General features: G+C 45.3%; 2 protein-coding genes across 9 annotated transcripts in view; both read right to left on the bottom strand.

Moving 5' to 3' along the window:
- The window catches only part of LOC147912451 (tetratricopeptide repeat protein 28-like), a 177,980-nt gene extending 174,851 nt beyond the window's left edge, over nt 1-3,129 (bottom strand). Inside the window, exon 1 of the mRNA XM_087424021.1 lies at nt 2,948-3,129. Within this exon, the coding sequence (XP_087280147.1) occupies nt 2,948-3,049 (102 nt within the window). The 5' untranslated portion in view covers nt 3,050-3,129. The remainder of the gene's footprint in view (nt 1-2,947) is intronic.
- Nucleotides 3,130-8,141: 5,012 nt separating this feature from the next.
- Nucleotides 8,142-19,170, bottom strand: part of CHEK2 (checkpoint kinase 2) — a 37,742-nt gene continuing 26,713 nt past the window's right edge. For 6 of the 8 annotated variants that reach the window (XM_087424012.1, XM_087424013.1, XM_087424015.1 and 3 more), the window contains 7 exons: nt 17,994-18,093; nt 16,244-16,330; nt 15,015-15,178; nt 14,674-14,789; nt 13,556-13,641; nt 9,208-9,288; nt 8,142-8,379 (listed from right to left, as the gene is read on the bottom strand). In XM_087424012.1, coding sequence (XP_087280138.1) covers nt 8,290-8,379; nt 9,208-9,288; nt 13,556-13,641; nt 14,674-14,789; nt 15,015-15,178; nt 16,244-16,330; nt 17,994-18,093 — 724 coding nt within the window. In that variant the 3' untranslated portion in view covers nt 8,142-8,289. The remainder of the gene's footprint in view (nt 8,380-9,207; nt 9,289-13,555; nt 13,642-14,673; nt 14,790-15,014; nt 15,179-16,243; nt 16,331-17,993; nt 18,094-19,170) is intronic. The other 2 variants (XM_087424014.1, XR_015549963.1) reach the window with 2 other exon arrangements.

Raw genomic sequence — 19,170 nt, 5'->3', positions numbered from 1 at the left:
ATGCCAAAGAATGAATTAGAACCACTAACTTTCACTGTACACAAAAATTAACTCAAAATAGATCAACAACCTAAATATAAGGGCTAAAAACTTAAAACTCTTAGAAGAAAGCACAGGGGTAAATCTTCATGACCTTGGACTTGGCAATGGAATCTTAGATATGACACCAAAAGCATGAGCAACAAAAGAAAAAATAGATAAATTGGATCTCATCACAATTAAAACTTATTTTACAATAAAGGACATCATCCAAAAAGCGAAAAAACAACCTACACAATGGGAGAAAATATTTGTAAATCATATATCTGATTAAGGTTTAGGATCAAGAATATTTAAAGAACACCTACAACTCAATAATAAAAAGATAAATAACCCAATTAAAAAATGGACCCCCCAAAAATGGACAAAGGATTTTAACAGACATTTCTCCAAAGAAGATAAACAAATGGCCAATAAGCACAAAAAAATATGCCGAACACCATTAGTCATCAAGGAATGCAAATCAAAATTGCAATAAGACCATTTTATACCTACCAGGATGGCTAAAGTTAAAGACAGAAAATAACAAGTACTGGTGAGGATATGGAGAAACTAGAACCCTCATACATTGCTTGTGGGAATGTAAAAAGATGCAGTGCCTTAGGAAAGTTTGTCAACTCCTCAAAAGATTAAAATAGAGTTACCACATAACCCAGCAATTGGGATATGCCCAAGAGAAATGAAAACATATGTCCACGCTAAAACTTGTAGACAAATGTTCACAGCAGCATTATTCATATTAACCAAAAAGTAGAAAAAATTCACGTCTATCAACGGATGTACGGATAAAGAGAATGTGGTATATCCATTCAATAGAACATTATTTGGTAATAAAAAGGAAAGAAGTACCGATACATGCTACAAACGGATGAAGCTCAAAAACCTATATATTGTAAGATTGCATTATGTGAAACGTCCAGAATAGCTAAATTCATAAGAGACACAAAGTAGGTTAGTTATTACTGGGGGCTGGGAAATAGGCTTACACGAAAGGCTAATGGACACAAGATTTCTTTGTAGGGTGATGAAAATGCTCTAAAAGTAGATAATGGTGATGTTGGGCATATAGTGAATATACTATAAACCATGAAATTGTACACTAAAGAGGTTAATTTTATGGTAGGTGAATTATCTCTCAACAAAGCTGTTATTTTTTAAAAGATACACAAAAAGAGTCATGGGAATGTAATGTACAGCATGGTGACTATAGTTAATAACACTGTATTGTATATTTGAAAGTTGCTAAGAGAATAGTTCTCATCTCAAGAAAAAAATTTGTATGTATGGTGATGGATGCTTGCAATATATATAAATATAAAATCATTATGTTGTACAGCTAAAACTAACGCCAATTATATCTCAATTTAAAGAAAGACATCCACATAAACTACAAAAATGACACACAGAATAAGGCACCTAATTTTTCAATTTTTCCTCTTCAGATGCAATCTCAACTCCTAAAGTGTTGCTTGCCCATACATTCATATTTTATCCAGTGAACAACAAAAAAACACTATTGAAATGAAATCAACTATTGAAATTCAAAACAACGTGAAAAAAAACAGCCCCTGAAATATCAAATAACTTTCAAACAATTCTATTTTAGCATCGACTCTGAACTAAACATAAATCTCAATTTCAAAATGTTACATAAAGACTACAAATACGCAGAGGTTTAAGCAAATTGCCAACTTTTCTGAACAGTAATTCAAATTTGCTTTGATGAAAATGTAAATATTTACCTACCTCAAAAGAACAAAATCCTATAAACCTAGTGTCCCCAAATGATGAAGAGAAAGAAACACGCATTTTTTATGCAGAATTCTGTTTCAGAATTAATTTTAACCTAGCTAGGGTATACAAGAGTTGATGGTTTATACTAAGCAACGCACACCCTGCTTTTGCCTAGAACATACTGAAAACATGGCATTATGAACAGTCACAAAAGTTAAGTCGGGACCTGAGAAAAATCACATTACACAGTAAATCTGAGAGAGAGAATCTCAAAAACTCCTGAAAATGTCTCAAGAAGTCCTATTTTGGAAACTCCCTAAGTCATCTAGCCTTCCTACAAATATTTTCTGACCATCTACCATGTGCCAAGCACAGCGCCTGGTACCAGGACGCCATGGTGAGCTATAAACAGAACACGTCCCTGCTCGCAGGAAGCTTATTCTAAAATAGTGCTTGTCCAATTTGCCTGATCATAACAACTTGGGAGCTCGTTAAAATTCAAAATCTGCTCCTATGCCTTGGAGAGTCTGAGTCCGTGGGCCTGGGGTGAGTTACGACGCCTGTATTTTTTTCAAGCGCTCCAGATTATTCCTATGCCCTGGCTGTTTGGGGAGCCCAATGCTCAAGGCCATCCCATCCCATCCAGCGAGAGCCACACCTCCGAAGTCCATTGCGCTCAGCATCCTTCACCCTGACCGATACCCCACACACACCACGAAGCTGGGGTGGGTCTAAAGCATTCCAAAATCACTGTGCTGAGCCACCGACAGACTTGTTTCCTTCCGGGGACGGACAGCTCACTCCCTGAGATTTCACCTGGGGCTGTCTGCACCTGAGCCTCCGGGGGCTGCGCCGACACCTGTCTCCCAGCGGCTGCGGTCTACCTCTCCGGTGGGCCCCCGGTCGGTGGCAGCCGCCGCCCCGTCGGGGTCGAAGGTAAGGGGGAGGGGCCGCGCGCATTAGGCGCCGACTGTCTACCACACCCCCGCGGAAACTGAGGCGGGCAGGCGTTGGACTGGGTCCCGCCGCCAAGCGGGGCGAGGCGGGGCTCGAACCCAGACGGCGGGGCGGATTCCGCCAGGCGGGCGCTCGTCAGCCGCTGAGGCCCTGCCCGGCTCGCACCGACAGAGTTTCACAAAGAAAGTCTCCCGGCCCGCGCCCCTCACGCACTCACCGGCGCCGGCGCCGGCGGCGACTCGGGCTCCCGCCGCCTACGGCTCCGTGCCGGGGTCGGCCCCGGGGTTGGCTCGAGCGCCGGCGGCGGCGACTGCTCCATCCCGGCGGGGCCCGGGCCGCGTCCGCCTCGAGCTAACGGTCCCGCCAGCTAGGCGCGCGCGCCGACCCCGCGCGCCATGTTCCCGCCGTGCCGCGCGCCGCCGCGGCAACCCACTCCACCCCCCCAAACCGCGCACGCGCGCACTCGCCGCGCCCGCTCCCCGCGCGCCTCCGCGGATTCCCCCCCCCCACCGCGCACGCGCGCCCTGCCTCGCGCCCTTCGGAGCCGGCCGCTGTTCCCGGCGTCGCGCCCACCCCCTCCGCACCGGTGCAGCCTGGCCCCAGCGCTCGCAGTTCAGGGCTCGGCGCCGCCGCCTGCCGCACTGCGGACGACCCCCGGACAGGCCCCTCCGCCCCTTCCTGGCACTGCCCCTTTTGCTTCACCCGCTACGCCGGACTTGGGGCGAGGGTCTGGGCCAGGAGGGAATTACCCAAGAAGTGCCGGGGGAAGCACGCCACTAAAGTGATGAGATCCCCGTCGTGGAGGTGTGCAAGCGCGTGCGCGAGCGTAAGTGCCACAGTGAATGCCCATGTCCCTGGGAGAGCCAGACTCAGTGGAGAACCTGAGTTCAAGTCCCGCATCTGCATTAACCTTTGTGTGATTAAGATCGGGTCTCCAGGGGCCTGTTTCTCCTTAGTCAGGAATATCTGACAACTAAAGCATGTTGGGAGGACTCAATGAAATAATCCAGCTACAGTATCAACACTGCACCTGCTACTTTCCAACTGGTAATCCTGTGATTACTTACTTAAGAGGGTTCTCTTAAGCAGTTTTGTTGAATGGTTAAAAACCAAGGGCAGGGCCGGCCTTGTGGCTTGGTGGTTAAGTGCGCGCGCTGCGATGCTGGTGGCCCGGGTTCGGATCCCGGGTGCGCATCGAGGCACCACGTCTCCGTTCATCCTGAGGCCGAGTCCCACATACAGCAACTAGAAGGATGTGCAGCTACGACACACAACTATCCACTGGGGCTTTGGGGGGAAAAATAAAATAAATAAAATCTTTAAAAAAAAAAAAAAACCCAAGGGCACTTGAGAAGGGAAATCTCGGTTCAAGTCTCACCTCCACCTCTTGCAAACTGGGAAACCTTGACCGAGCCAGGGAGCCTTGATTTCTACATCTGCAAAGGGGAGAGTGGCAGTAGTACCTCACAGGATTGAGGTGAGTTTCCAGATGATGTGTGTACATCCCTGAGCACAATACCTGGCAAGCACCAACCTCTCCAAGCTTCGCTGGGATAATTCCTGCCCTATCCTTCCAAGACTCCTAAAAGTTTAATGAGAGGGTCTCTGCTCCTAAACCCTGTGGTGTAATTAGCTGGGAAGGGTTCATTCAACCTTCTGACTGGAGGTACTGTTACTTCCCGCATCTTCGCTTTCCATTCTCTGCCCCAAACCTCTCTGAAAACCCTAAAGTTGGCAGAAAAACAACAGCAGAGAAATGTTTTCCCTACTAGAAAAAGAGGAGTCTCTAGGGGTCTCTTGGAGTTTGTAAATGGTTGAATTTATTAGTCTGGCCTTTTCCAGATACAAGTGACCAAAAAACCAACTCAACTTGGAGTAAAACAAAAAAGGGAACATATTGAGAAGTCCTGGGGTGGTACCTCACTTCAGGCACAGCTAGATCCAGGTGCTCAAACAATGACCTCAGTCTTCTTTGACTCTCTCAGCACCACTTCCCTCTGTGATGACTTCATTCTTGTGCAGTTCTCTCCAGTGTCCCAGACAGCTCCTGGCTCACATCTGACGGGGAAAGCAGGAGCTGTTTCCCAGTAGTTCCAGCCAAAGTCCCAGGGTTGACTTTCATTGCACCCATTTGGGTCACGTGCCCCTGCCTGAGCCAATCACAGCCAAGACTGGCCAGACCTGGCTATATGGAGCCCCTTTAGGAAGGGGGTGAGGTCAGCCCCTCAAGGACATGGGGTGGGGGTGAGTGGAAGGAAGGATGCCTCTCCCAGGAAAATATGAATGCAATTACCACAAAAGGCATCGTGTGCAGGACTGGCACAAAAAAGAACTGTCCACTGCACCGCCATCAAGGCACGTAGCAGGTCCACATGGAGCAACATGCCTGTCCTTCAGAAGGGGTGTGGCGGTTACTTCAGCCACTGGGAAATGCTCCTCCACCTCGGCTCATCCCACCCACCCCAGGCCTGGCATTTCCCAAATCTTCTTTGTCAAAAGCATCTCAATTATCCACCCATCTTGTGTGCCCCCCAAAAAGATGAAGAGATGATGTTACTTCCCTGCTCAAGAACTTTCTGTGGCTCCCTCTGGCTACTTGTGTGGCCCTCCCACATTTAATGATGGAAGCCAACATTGATGGATCCCTTACCATGTGCCAGGCACTTTATTTTTTTTATTTTATTTTTGTGTGTGTGAGGAAGATCAGCCCTGAGCTAACATCCATGCCAATCCTCCTCTTTTTGCTGAGGAAGAGCAGCCCTGAGCTAACATCTATTGCCAATCCTCCTCCTTTTTTTTCCCTTTTTCTCTCCAAAGCCCCAGTAGATAGTTGTACGTCATAGTTGCACATCCTTCTAGTTGCTGTATGTGGGACGCCGCCTCAGCATGACCGGAGAAGCAGTGCATTGGTGTGCGCCCAGGATCCGAACCCAGGCCGCCTGTAGCGGAGTGCACGCACTTCACGGGGCCAGCCCCGCCAGGCACTTTAAATGGGACTTTCACCATTGAATCCTCACAAACACCCATGAGGTTGGTACTCTTACTGCACCCACTTTACAGATAAGGAAATAAAATCTCAGCAATTTGAAGTAACTTGTCCAAAGCCAAAGTCAGGAAGTGCAGAGAGCTCAGATTAGCACAATATTCCTCCTACCACTAATGTTGCCATCTCAGCTCCATTTGCCCATGTTTCAAAATCCTGTGCCCATCTCCAGCTGGGTGGACAATGGGATGAGCTCTGCCAAGGAAGGGCCTCTCAGGACCCTCTTCAGCTTCCATAGTGGGGGGCAGGCAGACACTTAGCTTTACCATCTCCCCCTCCCGCCATGACTTCATAGGATAGGGAAAAAGATCCCCCCAAAAGAAAACAGGAGTGAGGTTAGGAAGAGAAAGTGGATACTGCGTGGCCCCAAATCAGCAGCTGACGTCCCCCCATTGGTGAGTGTATTAGTTTCCTATGGCTGCTGTAACAAATTTCCACAAATTGGGTGGCTTAAAACAACACAAATTTATTCTTTTATTAAATTCTTATTCTCTTAGGTCAGAAGTCTGAAATCAGTTTCACTTGGCTAAAGTCAAGGTATAAAGGACTGGTTCCTTCAGGAGGCTCTGAGAGGAGAATCCATTTCCTTGCTTTTTTTCAGCTTCTGGTAGCTGCTTATATTCCTTGGCTTGTGGCCGCTTCCTCCATTTTCAAAGCATATCACTCCATCTCTTCTGACTCTGACTCCTCCTGTGTCCCTCTTAAAAGGAACATCGTGATGACATTGGGCCCACCCGGATAAGACAGGATAATCTTCCCATCTCAAGATCCTTAACTTAATCACATCTGCAAAGTCTCTTTTGCCATGTAAAAGAACACATTCATCAGTTCTGAGAATTAGGATGAGGATATCTTTGGGGGCCATTATTCAGCCTACCATGGAAGGTATAATCACAGGGAGCTGATACAAAGTGCTCTGGAAACAGAGAAGGGCTGGCTGACCCTGCCTCAAGAAGGAAAAATGCCCGAAGAAACCACAGCCTTCACATTAAATATTCAAATGAACTAAAACCCATCTAACTTGGCAATCTCAGCCTCATTCTTATAAATATACAAACCACCTAAATCACCATCTATCCCCACCCCCACCCCCACCCCCACCGTCCAAGCCTCAGAATGCTTGCACACTCTTCTAATGGAAATTACCAACCACCACCCCCACTGCCTGGGGCAACGCTGTGTAGCCCTGACCCTGCCCTGGCTAGCTCACCAGTGGCATCTGAAAAATTTACAAGAGAAGCAAAATCAGTGGGTAGAAAGAGACAAAAGGAGCCAGCCATTACAAGTGCCTGGGCTCCCGATGGCTCCCAGGCCCAGCCATCTGTAACCTTGAAACAAATCCTCTTTTCCGTGAAGTACTTTGAATGGGCCTCTGTTCCTTGCCACCACGGTGTCCCAACTTCCACAGATCATGGGACTGTACCCACTCATAATAATTGAACACACTGGCATTCAACATTTAGACATTAATCTCCTGCGAGTTTTGTCAGTGTGAGTCAACATCCCTGAGTCTTATTGAATATGGGACTGAGGAGATGAGGAACATTAGTTTTAGAGTCAGAAAGACCTGGGTTGGGTCCCAGCTCTGCCACTTACTAGCTGTGTGACACTGGACAAGTCACCTTACTCCTTCAGCTTGGATTCCTCACCTATAACATAAGGGTGATTGGAGGACCTAGCCCATAGAATCACTGGGACGACTAGACAGTACCAATCAAGAGAGGGTCTTAGGGCCTCCCTGGTCATTGTTGGGTCAACATGACGTGCCCACGTGCCTTATCTGCATTTCCAAAATCCAAACAGCTCTGAAACCTGAGAGTCATCTATAACTCTTCAGCAGAAAAGACTGACATGAACTGACATGAGGCTACTTGTACTCTTCTCTCACCCTTTTACTGTGAATATTTGCTGCAGAAATATTAAACTATTTGGTTATAGGACTCTGCAGGGTGTTACACATAATACAGTTGATGTGCCACGTCCCCTTCCGAAAATCAGGAAAATTTTGTGTTTTACAACTTATCTGGCCCCATGGTTTCAGGATCTGTATCTTTATGAGGGTGAGGATGAGAAAACTGGCCTGGGGTATATGCACCAAGGTACCTCCTGTCTCATGGGGACTTTGGCAGGCAGCCAGTCTCTACAAACTTCACCCCAACTTTGCTGGGCCTCTTTTCCTGCAACTTTCTAACAGGCCTTTAGAATTTGTATGCAGTTCGCCCAGGCTGAGATCAGGGATACATCCAGAGAAACCTGCCTGCTTACGGCCAAGGTAGAGTGCCAGATGAAATGCACACAACAACTTCAAATACACACACACACAAAAGGCATGCAACTAAAGAGCTGGTCATCAAGCAGAAGCATAAAGTCCAGTTTCCTTTAGGTTTTGAATTGTATATCGATGATTATGGAAAAGGAACTGTTCCCATAATTAAAATACAAACTATAGAAAAAAAATTTAAAGCAAATGGCAGCAGGGTTCAAGAAAGTACATTTCTTTCACGTTCAACCAGTGTTCATGAGACAGCAGTGCACACAGTTGGGCGCTTTGTGGTGTCAGCATCCTCCGCTTCCCCTTCCAGAAGCCGCTTTCGACTTGTGGAAGGCTGGAAATAAAGGAAAAGAGAGAAATGTTCAAAGAAAACCACTGGCTTCTTTAAGATTATCAAAGTTTCCCAATAAGCTTGGAGTAAATTTGGAGCATTTCATGTGAAACTTCTAGTACCAAGAATTACTGGTGTCTTCATTGACATCTGAATCCCCATCACACCTGCCAGGACTCAGACATGCTTATCAAACTGGCATTTCTCTCCCTTATGGCTTCCAGCCATTCAAAGATGTATATTAAAAGTAAGCAGCATTACCAGCCTCCTCTTGGTCGCCTTTTCCCAAATGATGACGTTTAAAGGGACTACAAAACCTCTCACTGGGAGCCCCAAGTCTTGCTCTTCTGTGAGAAGACAATCTTTTTTGTGTCTTTGTTTTCCCATTTATAAAATTGTGAGGGGGCAGTGGGAAGAGGAGTGTTATCATTCACCAACAGAAGACAGGACAAGATGAATAGATATTAACTTATACTTACAAAGAACTTTAGAGGAATAAAATTATAATCAATAAATCATCAACCACTCACCCAAATTTTAAATTTTTCAACAAATTTAAATTTGAGCCTCTAATACAGTTTTCCAATCTTGCCTTGCAGGAGACCTCTTGATTGACAATCCCTAGCTGTACTTCTCTAACGCATTAAACATACTCTTCATTATTAAATCTTCTAAGGGTACTAGAGCAGATCAAGCTGAAACAAAGTATATGCTACATTCATCCTAAAAAAATGTTAAGCAATTGCTGCTAAAGAAACTAATCAAACTCATCATAGTTGCTCATCAGCTCTGTAAACTTAGCCTACATTTAATGACCATCATCCAGAATACCTGGGCTGGGACCTCAGGTAGAGCTGTTGACTTATTTTCTTCAGAAAGCAAATTCTGAAATTTTCTCTTCATGTCCTCATCCTGTGAAGAAATGAAAAACATAAGTAGGCTGTGTCTGAGGGAAAGAAAGCCCCTAGAAAGACAGGGCTAGGATGCTCCTGGAAACAGGGAAGTGGACAAAGAGGTCCAGTCTGTCCACTTAGAGGCATGCCCTTGCTGAAGCTCCAGAAGAGAAAGGTGTTCATTCCTCACCTCTGCCTTCCCAGAGTAGTCTAATCAGCAGTCAGGACTCAGTCAATACTGGCTGAACCAAACCCACATACCTAAGAGCTCTCAGTGAGTCAGGAAGAACCACAGACCTTAGCAGTCAAGACTTTCAGAACCAGCAGCCCAGATCCTGAGGGATGGCAATCTGGAGGCCAGAGGCTGGAGTCAGCTCAGTTTTCTGGGGGCTGACTCCAGGAGGTCCCCTCTCTCCGATAACAGTGAGGCCAGTAACTGGGGCCAGCCTAACCAACCAACCCTAGGAAACCAACCTAGGAAAATTCACCCAGCAAGTGCTATACGAGTTGCCAGAAGGACTTCAAGCCCACAATATCCCAGAGCTTGGGTCTAATGAGAAAGGAAGACAGGTGAACAGGCCATAGAATTACAGATGTTTCTTCCTGCTGGAGAGGGAGGTGGTGGGGAGAAGGGGGCACAGCACATGTACACCCAGCCCAGCTGTGCATGAGGGTAACTCCTACCTCCCTGGACACTCACTTCTGCAGGATTCAAAGATTTGCATCAGGGAGACCTGAGAGGTGACCTGGTGCAGCTCTCCCCACCTTCAGAAAGGTAAAGCATCCATGACTAGGATTGTGGGCTTTGAGGAAGCCAGCTTTGGAAGCCCAGCTCAGCCACTCAAAAGTAACGTGTGCAGGGCCGGCCCTGTGGCTTGGTGGTTGAGTGCGCGCGCTGCGATGCTGGCGGCCCGGGTTCGGATCCCGGGTGCGCATCGAGGCACCACTTCTCCGTTCATCCTGAGGCCGAGTCCCACATACAGCAACTAGAAGGATGTGCAGCTACGACACACAACTATCCACTGGGGCTTTGGGGGGAAAAAATAAAATAAATAAAATCTTTAAAAAAAAAAAAAAAAAAGTAACGTGTGCAGAATATAGACCCAGAGTGGCCTAATTTTAAAGCCCCATTTACTTTCCCACCCAACCCCACTCTTCCCACTAAGCCAAGTGTACTATGTGGGTGGGGGAGAAGACGTAGGAGTGAAGGCCTCCAACATTCAGCAAATTGATGGATATTAAAAAATTACAGTGCTCGAGGATTAATTCACCTGTTCTCTATCTAGTGGAGAGAATCAGCTGCTTCCATCACTCTGTTTCTGCACTCAGTGTAGCTCCCCACTGCCCATTCTGAGAGCGCCAAGTTCATCTGGATTCCACTCCACAATTTCCCTTAGGATCTCACTTCTCGTGCAGTGCCACTCTCAAAGTTTCCTCCTACACCTGCTCACAGCCTCCACCGAAAATCCCCTCCGTGCCTTCCTGCCTATCCACCTCACCCACCTTTCTCATTTACTTGGTGAACAAACATTTCCCAAGCACTCTTAGATGCCAGGCACTGTAATAGGCACAGGGGCCTCCATATCAGAGGGACTCAATCAGTGTTGAAAATGCTGTGCCCTATTGTTACGTGCCGAATTGTGGTCCCCGTCTCCCCCCTCCAAATTCATATGTTGAAGCCCTAACCCCCAGGACTGTGACTATATTTGGAAACAGGGTCCTTAAAGAGGTAACTAAGTTAAAATAAGGCTATTATTAGGGCAGGGCCCTAATCCAATATGACTAGTATCCTCATAAGAAGAGAGGAGACACTAGGGATGTGAGTGCACAGAGAAAAGACCATGTGAGGACACAGGGAGAAGGCAGCCAACCTGCAAGGCAAGGAAGGGGTGTCAGGAAAAGCAAAGTCTGCCGACACCTTGAAATTGGACTTCTAGCCTCCAGAACTGCAAGAAAATAAATTTCTGTTGTTTAAGTCACCCAGTCTGTGGTACTTTATGATGGCAACCCTAGCAAACGAATACACCCATGTTATCCCCAGGTCCCCAGCCTTTAGACAGTCTTCACACTATGTGAACCTGTGGGTACCTGCAGCCCCATGGGCAATGGCCCCATCTCATCCTGGGGATCCACCATACTCTGCACCTACCCCTATTACCACATATATCCCACTGTTCTATACTGACTGTGGTCAGTAGTGGTGGGGTTGGCCCCCACCCAGACTGTCAGAACCCCAAGGCAAGGGCTTATCTTACTCCTCTTTGCATCCACAGTGCCTAACAGTGCTTGACACACAAGCTCGTTAACTGTCCTCTGAAGGAATGAATGCACTAAGAAATGGAACCATGCTGGAACACCCCTTGTGGCAGCTCTTCAATGCAGACAAACAGAACTGACCTCAACCCTATTTAGGCCTGCATTTAAAACAAGTCAATCAGCAATATTATGAAAAAGGAGCTCATTACATACCACAGGCAGCAATGTGTATCTGCAAATAACCTTCCTTTGAGATGTCTACAATCTATTCAAAAATATTAAATTGTAATGTGCCTCGAAGACAAGCAGGAAGGAACCCTCTATTTCAGGAAGTGAAGAAGGGGCCAAAAGTGGATATAAGGCATGCTTCCCAAACTGGAAACTGTTAATGACAAAACAGAGACTGGAACTCACATTCCAAATGCTCAGTCCAGTGCCAGACCCACAAAACCATTTGGTTTCTTCAAAAACACTGAATTTTCCCAAACTAAGAGCTAAACTATCACTAGCAGATGATTTATGTGGGCAATCTGCATCCTTGTCCTCACTCAATGTTCGCTCCACCTTTTGCTGCAAAAACAAAATGTGGACAAAAGAGTATTCAAGTGAGACCTCTGTGGCAGCACTGAACTTCACCTTTTCCTCAGTGTTAATAACAGCTTTCTTTTGAGACAAAAAATACCACAAACACAGGCTATACTTGTTTAAATTCCGGGCAGATGCAAACCCTGTTCCCAGACCTAACTGGCAAGCTCCTCTACCTCCACATCTGGCCCCCGCGAGTTTCCCTACTCGGGCACATGAAAAGAGCCAAGAGGCATGTTTTTATTTTTCATCAAAATTAAATTCCCCCATGCAAAGGCACCCTTTGTTTCCAAATTCCTTTTCTCCAGGGTCCTGCTGTTTCAAATCTGTGTGGTCTATTATGTGCTAAATAATCTGACAGATTTCTTCTGGGGGGACTGCTGTTTCCAGGGCAACATCCCAAACACATATATCTACTTTTTTTTTTCTTTGAAGGATTTGTTGTTCTCAACCTGAGCAAAACCGTTAGAGGTGGAGGGTTGGAAGAGAGAAAAAATGAAGACCGTCTTCCTGGAGTCCCAGAAGCACAGTGCTGAGACTGGATGGCTCAAGGCGCTCCTGGACCAGTAATCCCCCAGAGTAACAGCCTCTAGCTCAAGCTACCTGGTTAAGTCCCCATCCTCACAGGAAAGAAAGACACCAAATGAAAGTTAATGACAAAGGGTATGGCTGTGCCAAATGGAACTGCACATAATTGAAGACCTGACATCTGTCAGAAGAAAACCTGCCTGATACTGTAAGCTAATTCCAAAACCAAAGATTAGCCCAGCAAAGCCACAAAGGACTTCCATCTCTGGCGGCTCCAGTGAGGTCAGCGCATAATCTAACAGCAGCCACAACCCCCAGTAGGGACAGAGAGGTAATGCAGACTTGAAAGGCACAGGTAACAGTCTGCACAAATAGCATGCTCACTCACCACGAACAAGAAGTAGGAGGACCCTTTATACTCAATCACTTGGGCTTGAGAAATAGCTGATTCTCCCCCAGAGAGGCTGTCCTCCTCCCTGCCTTGCTTCCCTGATCTAGGGTTGAAGATGGCTGGAATGCAGCCCATCCTACCTGTTTGGGGTGGGGGGGGGGGTTGAGGGAAGAGTAGGACACAGCTGGGGGTAGAGGTTTGATGCTAAAACAACCTCTCAAAGGAACACAGCCAAACTGCAGACTCAAGAAGCCAAGTGGAACCAGGACAGGCCATAAAGGGAGCTTGTCCATCCAAGAGCCACAAGTCAAGGTGAAAAGGTTGCATCCAAAGACACACCCACACTCACACCCATATACACACATACACACACCCACACACCACACACCTAGAGCTCCATCTAAAACAAATGCATTAAACAGACCCAACAAAGCAAACACTGTGTTTCCATCTTCTTTCTCATCTCTCAGGTACAGTTCAGGGCTGCCCATATGTTTCATGCTAGCAGGCACTGCCCCATACCCACCTGAAGCCATGGGTGCCTTAAAGCTTCTTCTGTCGTAAAACGTGCCTTTGGATCCACTATCAACAACTTCTTGACAAGGTCCAGAGCTAAAGCAATAAGATAAATTGGCAAATCACAGTGAAAAGGATAGATATATTAAATCTGCAAAATTAAAGAATGCCAGAATCATAGGCCAACATCCAGAAAGAAGAGAGAGAGGCTGAGGTCATTGTGAGTCAGCAGGCGTGGTGGGCAGGGCCCCTAATCCTCCTCACTCTCTGTATTCGTCAGAGTGCTCTGAGAACACTAGGAATGACCACAATGCTCCCCATCTCTCCCTGCTCGCACATCACAACCTCTTAGCTCTCTGTTCCCTCTTTCGTTATTGGACTCAAATTCAAAACTAATTAAAGCTGAACTTCCACCCAGTTCTAAGACACTCAGGATGCTGTGCCAACTCTCCCAGAGACCCACAGATTGATGGTGCAAGTTCCTCAGCCAGTGAAAGTCTCCTTGGAACTGCAGGCTTGGCAGAAACAAAGCTTGACAGCCCGCAACAAGTGGAGCTAGCTTGTATGTTGCAACAATATTATTCTTTAGACATTCTGACATTTACACAATCATCTATGTTACATTATTTGACATTTAGTTTTAGCTTGCTACTTTTTCCTTTGAGAATTACAAAGTTGCACTTTTAAATTCTAAAACACGAAGTAAGTAACTACATTTAGCTTTTACATGCTTACTCAAAGGAAATCCTATAACTAACAAGTTACTTATTATTTTACACACTTAAATAGGTGCCAGGCACTTGTGTTATGGTACACTTAACCCTCACAAAAACCCTTTAAATTAGGGGTGTATTGTTATAAAGGAAATGGAGACTCAGAGAGGTTAAGTAACTTGCCTAAGGTCAAAAAGCTAGGAAGTAGCCCACCCAGGACATGAGCCTAGATGGGCCTGGTTCCAGAGCCCACACTCTTAACAGCTTCTTTTGCCTCTCAAATGATACAAAACTAACAACAGAAAATAAGAACGAATTGACAGGAGAAAACATCACACAATTTGAAAAGAACTCCCACCACAGCACACACAACATTTTAGCAAACCACAAATTCTTAATCCTTTCGTATCCATACCCTTCTCTGAGACCTCTGCCCAGACTTCAGGAATGAAGTTGTACTTTCCACTGGTGATCTGATCCTTCAGTGACACTTGAGTCTTATGCTCAGAGAAAGGTGGATACCCACTAAGGCTTAATATTGGTAGAGAGAGAAAGGAAAAGAAATCAAGTGGCATTCTCAGTGGCATTCGGATATATAGATTTCTTTTTCAGCATAATGCAAAATTAGATTTTTCTTTAAATCGATGGTCAAAAAAAGTGACCTAAATTAAACACAAGCTCTCTATACCTGGACATATATCTGATTTCACCTAATTACCTCCACCCAGACTCTGAAGCAATGAAAACTTTTCTTACCAAATAAAAAGAATAACTCCTAAACTCCAGCAGTCCACAGCACGGTTATATCCAGCAGTCCCAAAGGAATTAAGAACCTCAGGAGCCAAGTAGGTGGGGGTACCACATAAAGTTCTCATGAGGGAGGTCTCCCCCAAAATCTTGGACTGCCCAAAATCAGTAATCTAAAATTAAGGACAAAAGGGAATCATTTTTAATGATGTGATAAAATAAAAAAGATTAACAGTCTGCCAGTCCCAAAAGATATGCATGCTAGATCAGTTCCTATCCTATAGTTCATGCCTGCCATTAATCTGAAATCTAAAAATTCTGGGCCGGCCCTGTGGCTTGGTGGTTAAGTGCGCGCGCTGCGATGCTGGTGGCCCGGGTTCGGATCCCGGGTGCGCATCGAGGCACCACTTCTCCGTTCATCCTGAGGCCAAGTCCCACATACAGCAACTAGAAGGATGTGCAGCTACGACATACAACTATCCACTGGGGCTTTGGGGGGAAAAAAAATAAAATAAATAAAATCTTTAAAAAAATAAATAAATAAATAAATAAATAAATGAAATCTAAAAATTCATGTCTTTGTAAGATAGCTTTAAGCTCTGCAAGTTATTTAATTTTACTTAAATTAAAATTCCTGAGCCAAGGAGCCTGAAGGCCCAAGTTTTTCTCCAACTTATCTGTGTTGTCTGTAGTCTTACAAAAGGTTTATACTCCTTATCACAGACACTCTAGGATTCTAACTAGGAATGCATGGTTCTTCTTAGACCCCAGTTTCTCAACCTTGGCTGCACACTGGAATATCTGAGGAGCTTGGAAAAAATACTTAGACTTGAGTGCCACCTTCAGAGAATCTGAAGTGTCGTGGGTTTTTTTAATTAAATTAATTAAACGTTGATTTGATTGAATCAACAGTGATTCTGAAGAGAAGCCAGGCTTGGGAAGCACTGCCTTAGACATAGGGAAGGGGAAGACAGGGGATGTGATTCACTCATCCATTTAGACCCCTCCCTCCCTCCAAACACAGAAGTGGCTAGTACACAGTGGAGGTCAATAAATGCTCATTAGAATCTGGCTTGGAGCAATACCACCTGATCTCTAAAATAATTTAAAAATGATTCTTTTTAAAAAACTAATAATTCTCAACCCTTTTCATGCTCCTACTTTTTACCTGATGAATTAAAACAGTTTCTAAACAGAAATCTACTGGAGTGGCCACACACAGAACATAAATTTCTTACCTTTATAAGACAGTCCTCTTTTTGAGATGAGAGTAGAACATTCTCTGGCTTTAAGTCCCGATGGATAATGCCATTTTCATGAAGGTACTACACACAAAGGGAGGTATGACCCTTAGATTTACGGAGGAGGTACATGAGTAGAGACACACACACACATTACAACTGGGTGAAACTGTAAGCCATGTTACTCTCAATCATATTCTCAAAAATCATAGAAAACTACTGGGTGTAGGGGTTAGTGTTTACAAATTTGTTTTCAAGAAAATCTTTCAAGAATAGAAAAATGAAAAAGGTAACTTATGACAGTAAACCTTTTATTTCACTTTTCAAGATATTAAACATCCCTTCACATTGGCAGGTGTCAATTTCAATAATAAAAATGTAAATAAGTAATATAAAATATTTTGAGACCATATTAAAGAAACCATAAAAATTCCACCAAACTAATATATTTGGTTATTCCATCCTTGAGAATATTTTTAAAGGGAATCTGTAAAATACATATTTGTAAAATATCTGTTTATATACCCAGAGTTCACCTACTCCTCAATGCAAAGACTTGACTTAGTCTTTGAAAACTCTATGGCTGAAATAATTTTATTTATTTATTTTTTATCCCCAAAGCCCCAGTAGATAGTTGTATGTCATAGTTGCACATCCTTCTAGTTGCTGTATGTGGGACGCGGCCTCAGCATGGCCAGACAAGCGGTGCGTTGGTGCGCGCCTGGGATCCGAACCCGGGCCGCCAGTAGCGGAGCGCGAGCACTCAACCGCTAAGCCACAGGGCCAGCCCACTATGGCTGAAATAGAAGGTTGATGTTTGTGTGTCCATCTTTATACATTAAGTCATATTTCTTTAGGAAAAAAAATTCTCAGGTCCACTGATCTGCACTCAATTCATCTTAATATACTTGGTATAATATAAGGGAGGGAATAAACCATTAAGAGAGTAAAGCACTGGTTAGGTGTTTATGGGCTTCAGTTTTCTCTGGAAATCTCTCTGGCCTAGAGGAAAAATTCCTCCAAAACACTTCCACTGGGAAAGGGACCTGGTGAAGCCCCCAGGGAAGGCAAATCCAGGTGGAGCAGCCCCAGGAAAATCTCTCTCCATCCTCACTCAACACAAGAGCTGCTTCCAATCACTGTTTCCTGCATGCAACAGGTTTTCAAGGGAAGAAATCTTGCTGGGCAAGTGCCACAGCCAAATTTGGTTTGAGAAAGAGTGATGTTCCTCGAAGCGGGCAGGGTGCCACCTGCTGTTCCTCCACCCGACACTGTCATGGAATAGAGATGAGAAGGCAGCGGCCGAGCCGTTAACAGGACGCTCCACGTAGGGGAATATCTAGTACTGTGCCATGGGGGAGGGGTCCATCTGTCACAACCACCCCAACTTGCCAGCCTCACCCTCATACCTGCTCCACTCCCACCCTGTGAGGGAAGAGGGGTTTCTTTAAGGATCAGGTGGAAGTAGAGGTCAACGCCCCCCAGAAAGACCTCCAAGCTAAAGAGAGGACATGTGGAACGGTGTGTTTATTTCTTTAACTCCCTTTCTTACTCTCTCTCAAGCTTCACAGCAAGAACTTTCTCATCTGAGTCACAGGGGTGGGACATTTTTGCCAAGAACAGAACACACAACACACCGACTCTCTGCTTCTGGGTTTTCATCCACAGTCCCTTGCTTTCTGCCTAACCAGGGAGTAATTCACCTAAAAGAAAGCAGGTTGTCAGAAGAATTGAGGAATTCTCTTACCTGTACAGCCAGGAGCATCTGGTAAAAATACAGTTTGCATGTAGCTTCTTTCAGGCGTTTATTCCCCACTACCCTGTCAAACAGCTCTCCTCCTTCCATCCTGAAACACACGCAAAGCAGGGGATTCATTCCTAGAGGGAAACTCACTTGGAGGGAAGATAACACAAACAAAACAAACTCATTAAGACAAGAAAGAGTTGCCATTTTTATTCAGTCTTGACTCCCATTTGTAAAGGCAATGAGGTAATAACCCTCATCCACAATGACAATGTCCCTGTTGCAAACTAAGGAACAAGGAAAGACGGAAGGAGTGTGCAGTGAGCACTGGAGACACTTGGGGAGCTTTTAAAAATCTGTTTCAGTAGTAGATCGAAGGCAGGGACCAGGAGTTTCCATTTTATCGTGCACCCCAGGTGATTCTGATACTGTTGCAGAGAAGCCAGCAGAAGGCTACAATCAGACAACTGGGGTCTGAGCCCCAGCTCCACCACTTCTCCGCTGTGGGATTTTAGAAAACTTATGCAACCTCTCTGAGTTTGTCTTTGCTTCTTAAAAAAGCACTTATTGGGCCGGCCCCGTGGCTTGGTGGTTAAGTGCGCGCACTCCGCTTCTGGCGGCCCGGGTTCGGATTCCGGGCGCGCACCGACGTACCGCTTCTCCGGCCATGCTGAGATCGAGTCCCACATACAGCAACTAGAAGGATGTGCAGCTATGACATACAACTATCTACTGGGGCTTTGTGGGGAAAAAATAAAAATAAAAATAAAAAAAGCACTTATCTTGACGGCTGTTGTAAAAATTAAGAGATAACTGATGTAGGTAGAGCACCTGGCACAGTGTAGCTGCTTGACAAGGTGATTCAATTCCTCTATGCTTCAGTTTGCTCTTCTGTAAAGTGGGGCTAAAAACAGTAACCCACCCATAACCTGTAAGTAACCTGGATGACTGTTAAGAAGGTTACATAAGTCAATCCATGTAAAGTGCTTAGAGCAGTACTTGGCTCATATCAAGTGCTTAATTAGTATCAGTTACTGTTATCATATTATTATTATTACTATTATTAAACTGTTTTAACTAGATCCAGTGAGGTGACAATCTCCTATTTAATAGCAACAGATATTCCCTTAAGCACCACAAGGGCTGTCCAGTCTCCCCTGGTGCTATGACTGGGACTATT

Source organism: Ceratotherium simum, chromosome 35 (assembly GCF_057802395.1).
Source record: "Ceratotherium simum simum isolate JZ-2026a chromosome 35, ASM5780239v1, whole genome shotgun sequence".
Taxonomy (NCBI): domain Eukaryota; kingdom Metazoa; phylum Chordata; class Mammalia; order Perissodactyla; family Rhinocerotidae; genus Ceratotherium; species Ceratotherium simum.
The sequence above is the reverse complement of the archived record's forward strand: the minus strand, read 5'-3'. Positions and strand labels throughout refer to the sequence as shown.